This window comes from Caretta caretta, chromosome 1, assembly GCF_965140235.1.
Source record: "Caretta caretta isolate rCarCar2 chromosome 1, rCarCar1.hap1, whole genome shotgun sequence".
In the NCBI taxonomy this organism is placed as follows: domain Eukaryota; kingdom Metazoa; phylum Chordata; order Testudines; family Cheloniidae; genus Caretta; species Caretta caretta.
This window is the reverse complement of record NC_134206.1, coordinates 324,893,153-324,905,487: the sequence shown is the minus strand read 5'-3', so window position 1 is coordinate 324,905,487 and position 12,335 is coordinate 324,893,153. Positions and strand designations below refer to the sequence as shown.

Here is a 12,335-nt window from a genome sequence, read left to right as displayed (position 1 = left end):
AACCCCACCACCTATGCCCTCCCCCTCCCATGTCTGTATGGCGATCCTTGGGCAATGTACACATCCCACACGTTGCGGCCGTCCAGTGTGTCTCAGCGAGAGTCCACCATATGGTCTCCTGCAGCCTGGCTATCCAGAGCCCATGAGCCAGGGGAGGAGGAAGGTTTATCAGAACAGGAAGAAGGGCTCAAAGGGGAAGCTACCCATCCAGCAAAGTTCTCCTCATCTCTGTCACATGAGGCTGTAATGCCTCCCCCCACCCCATTACTAGGGGATGATTTTAAGAACTTCATGGATCTTACCAAGAAGGTGGCAGATGAGCTGCAGATTCCCCTAAAGGAGGAGGCAGATACACATAACAAGTTGGTGGATATTCTGCACATCTCCTCCTCATCCAGAATTGCCCTCCCAATTAATGAGGCGATTCTAGATCCGACCAAAGTCATCTGGCAGACACCAGCCTCCATCACACCAACCAGCAAGAGAGCAAAAAAAAACAAAAAAACCCTACATGTCTCCCAAAGAGGCAGACTTCCTGTTTCAACATCTGCAGCCCAACACCATTATAGTGGATGTAGTTAATGGATGAAGCAAGCAACATCATGCCCAGTTGACCCCATACGATTGGGCTTGGGAGGACAGCGTATTTGTCGGAAACATTACAGTTTAGAGTCATGAATTACCAAACTATCATGGCCAAATATAATTTTACAAATTATGGGAAATGCAATGCGTTTCTGGAACATTTACTGGAGGCACAAAAGGAGCAATTTCAGGCCATTCTCAGAGACGGTCAGTTAATAGCCAGACCGGTGCTAGAGACAGTACTGGACATAGCAGATACAGGGACCCGCCCAATCTCCATGACAGTGGTAATGAGGCGGGCTTCTTGGCTACACCTTTCTGGGTTGTCCAAAGAGCTGCAGAAGGGCCCAAACTCTTCGCAGAGAAGACAGATTCTTCTCTCCACACCTTGAAGGATTCCTGGGCCACATTACACCCCTAGGAATCTACGCTGTGGGACAGAAGAGAAGATATACCTCTTAGCCACAGCACAGGTCACAACCTCCTCAATACCTCCATCTCAGCACTTTTACAAGCTGCAGTGTAAGAGGACCAGTGCTCAAAAGTAGAAGCAGTCCGCACCCCAATCCATGACCTCTCAAACTGCCTCTAAAGCACTTTTGATGGGTTGGTTGAGGCCCCGAATAATTATACCTTGCAACATTGGCTGCCATTTGCACACCTGTCATGCCCCTTCAGAAGTCACCTGACCCTCTTTCACGGCAGTTGGGAGAATATCATCTCTGAAAGATGGGTCCTGGAGATTATTTCAAAGGGTTACACCATTTAATTCATGTTCCTCCCCTATTCCAACCCTCCTTCCCCACCCCACTGCAGGGACCCTTCTAACAAGAACCTGCTTAGTCAGGAAATAGATCATTTGTTATACCTAGAGGCCATAGAACCAGTCCCAGTGCAACTTAGGAGCCAGGGGTTTTACTCCAATTATTTCCTGATCACCAAGGTGAAGGGAGGTTGGAGGCCCAATCTAGATCTAAGGGCATTAAACAAATACGGGAAGGCGCAGAGGTTCAAGATGATCATGCTAGCAGCCATTATTCCAGGTCTAGAGCAAGGAGATTGATTTCTGGCCCTTGACCTACATGATGTCTACTTCCAGATCTCGATACAACCATTGTACAGGAGATTCCTACAGTTTACCTTTGGGCAGGACCATTATCCGTACTGACTGCTTCACCCAGGGTATTCTCCCAGGTTCTCTCCATTGTAATGGTGCACTAACCCCAGTACAGTGACTGGAGTTTATCAGTGCCAACATCGATGCAGTCCAAGCGAGAGCATTCCTCCCGCTACACAGACTCACCACCCTGGGATGGATGCCTCTCTAATAGGCTAGGGAGCTCACCTACACCACCACAAGGTTCAGGGCAAATGGCCTTCCACAGAAGTGACCCGCCATATCACTCTTTGGGAGCTAAAGGCTGTCAGGAACACCTGTGCACACTTTTTGCCTTTCATCAAGAACGTGCACACAAAGGTCATGATGGACAATATGACACATATATTTTACATAAATTGCCAAGGAGGTGGCCAGATCTCCCTCCGTCTGCACAGAAGCACTCAAACTTTGGAGTTGGTGCATCCATCATGATGTGCTCATCTCAGCTGTCTATCTACCAGGGATACAAAAGGTGACAGCCGAGAGTCTGTTGGAATTTTTCTCACAACCACAAATGGGAACTCAGAGGTGCTCCGAGATACATTCACCCTTTGGGGAACCCTGACTACGGATCTTTTCGCTACTTACTGGAACAAGAAATGTTCTCATTACTGCTCCAGGGCCAGCCTGGGGAAACATTCACTGGGAGACGCTCTTATCCTCCCATGGGACGGGGACCTCTTGTGTGCCTTTTCCCAGTTTCCTCTTCTATCCAAGGTCCTGTTGAAAATTCAGCGAGACAAAGCAAGAATTATTCTGATTGCTCCTCCTAGCCAGCACAAGTCTGGTTCCCTTACCTGACACAGATGGCAATATGTCCTCCAGTTCCTCTTCAGCACATTCCTCACCTGCTTTCTCAAAACAATGGGCTGATCCTTCACCCCCACCTGCGGGTCCTCCACCCTTGGCTCTTTCTTAGTTCTAAGGCTTAGTGGCAGAATGCTCTGATGAGCTGAAAGATGTGTTGCTACACAGCCATAAGTTGACCTCTCGACATATTTACCTACAAAATGGAAATTATTCCAAGTTTGTCATTCTAAACACATAGCCCCAACCTCCTCTTCCCTCCCTCTGATTTTACACTGCATTTTAGACCTCAAGATGTCAAAACTCTTACTCAGCTCCCTTAAGGTACATCTAGTGGCAAAAACTGCTGTCCCCCGCCAGGTACATAGATACTCGGTGTTCGCTCACCCTCTGATGCATAGATTCCTTAAGGGCATTGCGAATCTCTTCCCTGCTCCTGAGCCTAGAATCTTAACCTAGTTCTCAGGGCTTTGATTAGACCTCCCTTTGAGTCTATGGGAATCTGCTCTCTCTTACACCTGTCCATGAAGACAGCGTTTCTAATTGCCATCACCTCAGCTACACATATAGGAGAAATAGTGGCCTTGATGGCACACCCACCATTCATGGTCTTTTTTAAAGATAAAGTAACTCTAAGGACATATCCCAAGTTGCTCCCTACTTTCTCTGCACTTTCCATGTGAATCAACAGATCCATCTCCCTGCTTTTTTTTCCCCAAAACCACATTGTGAGAACAGAGGGACGATTCTGTATATGCTAGATGTTAGAAGAACACTAGCATTCTATTTGGACAGGACTAAGGACTTCAGGAAATCCCCTAAGTTCTTCCTTTCACTCGCAGAAAGATCCAAAGGCTCTGTGATATCTGCTTAAAGACTATCCAAATGGGTCTCTGGTTACGTTAATCACTGTTATTAAGGGCGCAACCTGCTGCCTCTGACCTCATGGTGTGCGTATGGACTCTGGACAATTTCTGCCTTGGTCACATGCCTTAAAGATATCCCTATCTCAGCATTCTGTAGACGAGCAACTTGTGCCTCTTCCCACACTTTTGGAGAACATTATGCAATCACTGGAGATTCGGCCTCCAACCTGATCTTCGACGCCACAGTACTCTCTGTAGTAACAGACTCCACTCCAGAGTCCTAGCCTTCTGTGGTGGGTACTGGTCAGGAGTCACCTACAGTGGAGCACCCATAAGGACACAACTCAAAGAAGAAGAGGAAGTTACTCACCTTGTGCAGTAACGATGATTCTTCGAGATGTGTGTCCCTACAGATGCGCCACAACCTGCTCTCCTCCCCTCTACTTCAGAGTTCTCCATAGGGCTCTGCAGCAGAGAAGGAACTGAAGGGGGAGAGTTCATCCACACAGTACTACATAGCCTCGAGGCAGACCATGAGGGAGGGAGAGCTCATGTGCAGACTCCACGGACACTGCTACCAAAAAGCTCTGATTAGAGGCACAGGGGTGCACATACACCTACAGTGGAGCACCTGTAGGGGGACACGTCTCGAAGAACCATTGTTACTGCACAAGGTGGTTAACTTCCTCTTTTTATAATTATAAAAAGGCCAAAATTGTGTGAGGCCCTTTGCTCCTCCTCCTGTTAGATGATTAACATATAGCAGAGCCAAAGTTTTTGCATACTTGCTCCCTTGCTTGTTTTTCGTTTTGTTTTGTTAGTTAGTTATTTCCCTTGTCACACAAAGGCCGGTTATGGCAGAACCTGTAGATTTATTTTTTTAAAAAAGTATTCATTACAAAGAGGTAAAGGTTTACCAGCATCCTCTTGGGGAAACAGAATTGAAAGAGTGGCCTGAAAACTTTTAAAATTTGGGGAACTGGATTTCCTGGTGTATCTGCTTGTAGTTTTATAATTCTTTCCTGCAACGTACTTCACGGCAGGCTGTCAAATGTATCTATGTAGTTTCTCTTGTCCTTGAAAAATACACTCAAGAAGATGTTTTATTGATGCACCTTTTAACTATTTAGTTTCCTCCATTTGGAAAACGTTTGCTGTAAGTTTTCCATTTTGGGCAATACTTTCTCAAACTAAATAAGCCTCACAAGTCAACACATCTGTGGAATTGATCCTAAAATGGATTCTTGTGTAGGTTAGGTTCTGAGAGCTTTCCAGAGAAAACTGAATGTTCATGTAATGATCCTGGAAGTTTATAGTTTTGTTTTTTGTTTTATAGGTAACATAACAGGCAATAGATAAGAGGACTGCGTTATGGAAAAATTAAAGCCCAAGTTTGCGTGCACTTTGCTTGTGCTTCATTCGGTGCAAAAATCCTGTCTGCTTGGGGATGAACCCAATTTATACATTTGGCTTATGCCTAAATTGGGCACCTACTTGGGCGTGTGCATGCTGGAAAGTTTAACCCTGAGGAAAGAAGGTGAAACAGAAAAGCAGACAGAGGATGCCCAAAAAAGTTTGGCCACTAGTTACCTTTTAATCCATTGAAAATATGAGGAGATGCAGCAGATTCAAATTGACCATTAAATTGCAGAAATCAAAACAACATGTAAGATTTCTCATTTACTGACGACTTCTCAGAATGTTTTTAAAGTACTTGTCATTTTTCTTATAGGGTCTCCAAGCAGCTCAGAAGGAGGCTCAAATTAAAGTTCTTGAAGGACGCCTTAAGCAAACAGAAATTACAAGTTCTACTCAAAATCAGCTGCTATTTCATATGCTGAAAGAGAAGGCAGAATTAAATCCCGAACTTGATGCTTTGCTGGGTCATGCTTTGCAAGGTAATTTAGGCGTGTTATAAAGGGGTAGTACACTGCATGTCAGGTTTGCTTTTCATGCATGATGTACTAGATATTTTAGGTCATTACTTTTCTGAATAGATGCTGTATTTTAACATCTTACATTTAAAAATATACTCCACACTTGATGTGCATGTAAACCATTTTGAAAGTGTAATTGGGGTGACCAGATGTCCTGATATTAAGGGCTTTATGTTATATAGGCAACTTTATCCCCCCCACCCCCCATGGTGTCCCGATTTTTCACATTTTATGTCTGGTCACCGTAACTGTAATGCCCATGCAGCAGGGAAATGCAGGAAATAAGGAAGTTTTGATCGCCACAATTTTTTAACTCAAAATGTACTGCCTATTGTTTCTACAAAAATTAATATTGACAATTTGGTATTATTTAAACTTCTAAACATTAAATTCTAAATATTTGTCCCCCTTCTCTCTTCATATATTTGTACTTTTTGAAGGAGGTGCTAAATGTCTGCTACAGCATCTATTCTGCTTTCTCTTAGGTTAAACTATGAATAATATAGTTTAATGTGGGATTTTTTGTAATGGATCTGTTTTGATTGGAGTGTTGCTTTTTGTTTCCTTGTTGCTGTTATTTACACAGACCTAGATAGCATACCACTGGGTAAGTATGTTTAGCTTCCTGTGTACTGTACAGCTGCATGAGTTACTAATTGTTCATGTACACTAACTGGTGCATCCTAGAATTTGTGAGCGTGTGAACAGTTTGCATGTACTATTTCATATACATACTCATTACCACACAAGCTTAAAAAACATTCTTTCCTTTAGTGACACCACTTAAAAACACTCGTAAGTACTCAAGCCCACATTAAGAAGTGAGTGCAGCAAATACAGTTGTAGATAAAACTTGTTCCTAATTTACTTGTTAAAGAGCCTACAGTATGTTTATATATATATATCTCAATGGGGTATTTCATCACATTTTATTATTGCTGTAGCTGTGACAAATAACATTTGTATTTGACATTAAAAATAACTCTTAACATGCAATTAATTTTTAACCTTTTGCAGATAATTATCTTCAAACTTAAATGCTTTACAGAACGTGTATAATGCACACTGTATAACGGACTATTTTACACTCTTATTCAAGGCTTAATTTATTTTAATCATTTTGTGGACTCAGTATATATTTTGTCACTTTAAAATTATTAGCAAGGTAGGGAATACAAATTTAAAAAATCCTCCAAAACACCACATTATTTTGGTTGCTCTCTATGAATACATCAGAAATACCTCAGGTTTCACAAAATCTGCAATTCTTTCTATATAGTTTTGCAAAGTTTTTAATCACATTGAACTGTCTTATACTAATTTGCATATAAGTCAGATAACTTTCAGGGGTAGGGTTTTATTTAACCCCAGTGATACTTCATAGAAGATTTTGCATTTAAGGAGGCAGATGCCCCATTCATTGTGAAGGTCTGTTGGTTTAAACCGTCATAGCTTTGTTGGCTTCATTGGCACTGAGATAATTTTACATCAGCTGAAGATCCATCTCAAAATATGTTGTTGTATCAAGCTAGTATTCATTCAGGAATGATGTCAAAGGTTATCAAAGGTTATAGCTTGGATAAAATAGAAACTTGATCATTTAATGTTAATAACTTTTTATATACTTCAATAATAAGTGTAAGCTTATTAAGTCAATTTGAATTAGAATAACATTTCTCCAACCTGCAGTCCATGTTATAGTTTCTTCAGCTTTGGATATATTTTTATTCTGTCAAATTAAGTCAGGCACTTCTTAGGGGTATTCAAAATCAAAATAGATATAGAGATATTCTGCAAGTATTTGCACAGTGCCTTTCATCTGATAATCTCAGAACACTTTGCAAGCATGAACTATCCTGCAACACTCCTGTGAAATAGATTAGCTGTAGTATTTTCACTTTGCAATGAGGAAACTGAGTCATGGTGAGGTTAAGGCATCTGCCCAAGACCTGACAAGTGAGGAAAATTTTTCTTCTTTGAGTAGTGTCCCTATGGGTGCTACACTGTAGGTGTGCTTGTATCCTTGCGCTGCTGATCGGGAACTTCTGTAGCAGTCTCTGTTGAGCCTGCACACGCATTGTCTCTACTCATGCTGAGCCACGGTACTAGCCAGTGTGCGCGGGCTAACCTTCCTCAGTTCCTTGTCTACCATCCCTGGCTAGAGAAGGAGGCATTAGCAGTCCATTAAGACTATCGTCTTAATCTACATACTTATAGTTAGTCTCCTAGTTATAGTTTTTCCCCTTTCTTTATTTTATCCTTAATAATAATAAAAAAAAAGTCTATTTTTTCTTCCTGCCTTTTCTCCCCTATCGTGGACCCTTTCCCCCATCTGGGTATGCCTGGTTCTTTGGGCTTCAAGAAATGCCTTACTTGGAAAGAGGTGATCCCGATCATGGCTAAGCATTCTCAGTGCATTCACTGCCTCAGAAAAGGCCACGTACAACAGAAGTCTGGTCTTTGCCAACAACTCCAGCCAAGATCCCGCAAAGACGGAGCTCCGCCAGAAGATTATCTTCATGGAGGCAGCTCTCCGACCCAAGTCACATGGTAGATGTGAGTCTTTCCCACAGCCTTCTAGATCTAAGGGCTGCAGGTTGAAGAAGCAGGCTGCAGACTCTTCTCTCAAATCATCTAAGAAGAGAGCGGGAAGCCCCTATAGTGAACCCCAAGATCACGAATCACCATCTCACTTGATATCTTTGACCCTTCCAGCACCAAGGCCATCTCGGTCTGGCACCCATGGCTCACAGAAATCGCAGCAAAAATCATCTGCCAAGGATGAGGGAGAAGGCATGATGGCTTCGTCTGGAGAGGAGGAGGATATTATCTTTCATTCATTTCTTCTTCAGTACTGGCTTTCTGTTCCTCTCAGTCTCAAGAGTCTCAGTCTCAAGAGGCTCGGTGCAGAGGTCTCGGAACCAAGAGGACCGATGTGGGCTTGTGTACTGGGAGTGTGTTTTTAGAGGAGTTCTTACTCCTGTCCTTCAGTGCCAATGACTCGGTGCCCATACCCATTGGGTCCGTAGGCCTGTCAGTGCGGTCAGTCCCGGAAGTGACATCACTTCCCCACCGGACCCCACACCCCCGTAGGGATGGCCCTGCTCGGTATTTCCTAATACCCAAAAGGAAGGGAGGTTGGAGACCCATACTAGACCTCAGAGCTCTCAGCAAGTTTGTCAAGGCTCAAAAATTCAAGATGATCATTATAGCATTGGAACAGGGAGACTAGTTTTCAGTCCTTGACCTCTACGGTGCGTATTTTTACATCTCAGTCCTACTGACTCACAGATGATTTCTCAGATTCACTCTGGGACACGACCACTACCAATACAGAGTGCTCCTCTTCAGGCTGTCGTCAGCTCCAAGCGTATTTTCCAAAGATCTCTCAGTGGTGGCCATTCATTTACACTCTCAAGGGATAAAGATTTGCCTCTACCTGGACAATTGTCTACCCAGAGCTCGATCTCTCCAGGAGGCTCACCATTCACCAACACTTCAATATATTTGTTTGCAGAACTGGGCCTACAGATCAACACTCAGAACTCAACGCTCACTCCCGTGCAATACCTGGAATTCCTGGGACCGACCTCGACACATTACAGGCCAAAGCTCTCTTACCTCAGCACAGGTCCCTATGCTTAGTCACACTTATAGACACCATTCAAAGCAGCCCACAATTCTTCGGACATATGGCAGCAGTCATAGCGGTGATAGCTCATGCCAGGCTTCACATAAGATGCCGCCCAATGCAGTTCAGCTTGGTTTGCAGACCGAACAATTATAGGTTGGACAAACCCCTATCACTACCCACCAGGATCAAAAACTCCTTAAACTGGTTGAAGGACCCAGCTAATGTTTGCAAAGGGATCCCCTTCTCACAAACATCACCATCATTGCTCCTCACCACCAACGCATCACTCATAGGGAGGGGTGCACACCTAAATGGCCTCACGACACAAGGCAAATAGTCACCCATGGAGATATCTCTCCACATCAATCTCCTGAGGAAGCACAGGCAGGAATGTCTGTGAGGGGAGGGCTCCTGCCTCATACTGGGAATGAGGGGCGATCAACAGGTCAAGTGCTTATATACAAATGCACAAAGCCTTGGAAACAAGCAGGGAGAACTGGAGGTCCTGGTGATGTCAAAGAACTATGACGTGATCGGAATAACAGAGACTTGGTGATTTAACTCACATGACTGGAGTACTGTCATGGATGGTTATAAACTGTTCAGGAAGGACAGGCAGGGCAGAAAAGGTGGGGGAGTAGCACTGTATGTAAGGGAGCAGTATGACTGCTCAGAGCTCCGGTACGAAACTGCAGAAAAACCTGAGTGTCTCTGGATTAAGTTTAGAAGTGTGTGCAACAAGAGTGATGTAGTGGTGGGAGTCTGCTATAGACCACCGGACCAGGGGGATGAGGTGGATGAGGCTTTCTTCCGGCAGCTCACGGAAGCTACTGGATCGCATGCCCTGATTCTCATGGGTGACTTTAATTTTCCTGATATCTGCTGGGAGAGCAATACAGCGGTGCATAGACAATCCAGGAAGTTTTTGGAAAGCGTAGGGGACAATTTCCTGGCGCAAGTGCTAGAGGAGCCAACTAGGGGGGGCGCTTTTCTTGACCTGCTGCTCACAAACCGGGTAGAATTAGTGGGGGAAGCAAAGTGGATGGGAATCTGGGAGGCAGTGACCATGAGTTGGTTGAGTTCAGGATCCTGACGCAGGGAAGAAAGGTAAGCAGCACGATACGGACCCTGGACTTCAGGAAAGCAGACTTCGACTCCCTCAGGGAACGGATGGCCAGGATCCCCTGGGGGACTAACTTGAAGGGGAAAGGAGTCCAGGAGAGCTGGCTGTATTTCAAGGAATCCCTGTTGAGGTTACAGGGACAAACCATCCCGATGAGTCGAAAGAATAGTAAATATGGCAGGCGACCAGCTTGGCTTATTGGTGAAATCTTAGCGGATCTTAAACATAAAAAAGAAGCTTACAAGAAGTGGAAGGTTGGACATATGACCAGGGAAGAGTATAAAAATATTGCTCAGGCATGTAGGAATGTTATCAGGAGGGCCAAATCGCACCTGGAGCTGCAGCTAGCCAGAGATGTCAAGAGTAACAAGAAGGGTTTCTTCAGGTATGTTGGCAACAAGAAGAAAGCCAAGGAATGTGTGGGCCCCTTACTGAATGAGGGAGGCAAACTAGTGACAGAGGATGTGGAAAAAGCTAATGTACTCAATGCTTTTTTTGCCTCTGTTTTCACTAACAAGGTCAGCTCCCAGACTGCAACGCTGGGCATCACAAAATGGGGAAGAGATGGCCAGCCCTCTGTGGAGATAGAGGTGGTTAGGGACTATTTAGAAAAGCTGGACATGCACAAGTCCATGGGGCCGGACGAGTTGCATCCGAGAGTGCTGAAGGAACTGGCGGCTGTGATTGCAGAGCCATTGGCCATTATCTTTGAAAACTCGTGGCGAACCGGGGAAGTCCCGGATGACTGGAAAAAGGCTAATGTAGTGCCAATCTTTAAAAAAGGGAAGAAGGAGGATCCTGGGAACTACAGGCCAGTCAGCCTCACTTCAGTCCCTGGAAAAATCATGGAGCAGGTCCTCAAAGAATCAATCCTGAAGCACTTGCATGAGAGGAAAGTGATCAGGGACAGCCAGCATGGATTCACCAAGGGAAGGTCATGCCTGACTAATCTAATCGCCTTTTATGATGAGATTACTGGTTCTGTGGATCAAGGGAAAGCAGTGGATGTATTGTTTCTTGACTTTAGCAAAGCTTTTGACACGGTCTCCCACAGTCTTCTTGTCAGCAAGTTAAGGAAGTATGGGCTGGATGAATGCACTACAAGGTGGGTAGAAAGCTGGCTAGATTGTAGGGCTCAACGGGTAGTTATCAATGGCTCCATATCTAGTTGGCAGCCGGTATCAAGTGGAGTACCCCAAGGGTCAGTCCTGGGGCCGGTTTTGTTCAATATCTTCATAAATGATCTGGAGGATGGTGTGGATTGCACTCTCAGCAAATTTGCGGATGATACTAAACTGGGAGGAGTGGTAGATACACTGGAGGGGAGGGATAGGATACAGAAAGACCTAGACAAATTGGAGGATTGGGCCAAAAGAAATCTGATGAGGTTCAATAAGGATAAGTGCAGGGTCCTGCACTTAGGACGGAAGAACCCAATGCACAGCTACAGACTAGGGACCGAATGGCTAGGCAGCAGTTCTGCGGAAAAGGACCTAGGGGTGACAGTGGACGAGAAGCTGGATATGAGTCAGCAATGTGCCCTTGTTGCCAAGAAGGCCAATGGCATTTTGGGATGTATAAGTAGGGGCATAGCGAGCAGATTGAGGGACGTGATCGTTCCCCTCTATTCGACATTGGTGAGGCCTCATCTGGAGTACTGTGTCCAGTTTTGGGCCCCACACTTGAAGAAGGATGTGGATAAATTGGAGAGAGTCCAGCGAAGGGCAACAAAAATGATTAGGGGACTGGAACACATGAGTTATGAGGAGAGGCTGAGGGAGCTGGGATTGTTTAGCCTGCAGAAGAGAAGAATGAGGGGGGATTTGATAGCTGCTTTCAACTGCCTAAAAGGGGGTTCCAAAGAGGATGGCTCTAGACTGTTCTCAATGGTAGCAGATGACAGAACGAGGAGTAATGGTCTCAAGTTGCAGTGGGGGAGGTTTAGATTGGATATTCGGAAAAACGTTTTCACTAAGAGGGTGGTGAAACACTGGAATGCGTTACCTAGGGAGGTGGTAGAATCTCCTTCCTTAGAGGTTTTTAAGGTCAGGCTTGACAAAGCCCTGGCTGGGATGATTTAACTGGGAATTGGTCCTGCTTTGAGCAGGGGGTTGGACTAGATGACCTTCTGGGGTCCCTTCCAACCCTGATATTCTATGATTCTATGATTCCTTATGGAATGCCTACAGCTGTTTCCTTCCATTGATCACAGGATCACACACAA

At 44.7% G+C, this 12,335-nt stretch overlaps 1 protein-coding gene across 9 annotated transcripts in view; it reads left to right on the top strand.

Annotated features, from left to right (window-relative positions):
- KIF21A (kinesin family member 21A) overlaps nt 1-12,335 on the top strand; it is a 184,307-nt gene that overhangs the window by 124,284 nt on the left and 47,688 nt on the right. For 6 of the 9 annotated variants that reach the window (XM_048836302.2, XM_048836301.2, XM_048836298.2 and 3 more), the window contains 2 exons: nt 5,150-5,315; nt 5,941-5,961. In XM_048836302.2, coding sequence (XP_048692259.2) covers nt 5,150-5,315; nt 5,941-5,961 — 187 coding nt within the window. The remainder of the gene's footprint in view (nt 1-5,149; nt 5,316-5,940; nt 5,962-12,335) is intronic. The other 3 variants (XM_048836296.2, XM_048836300.2, XM_048836299.2) reach the window with 1 other exon arrangement.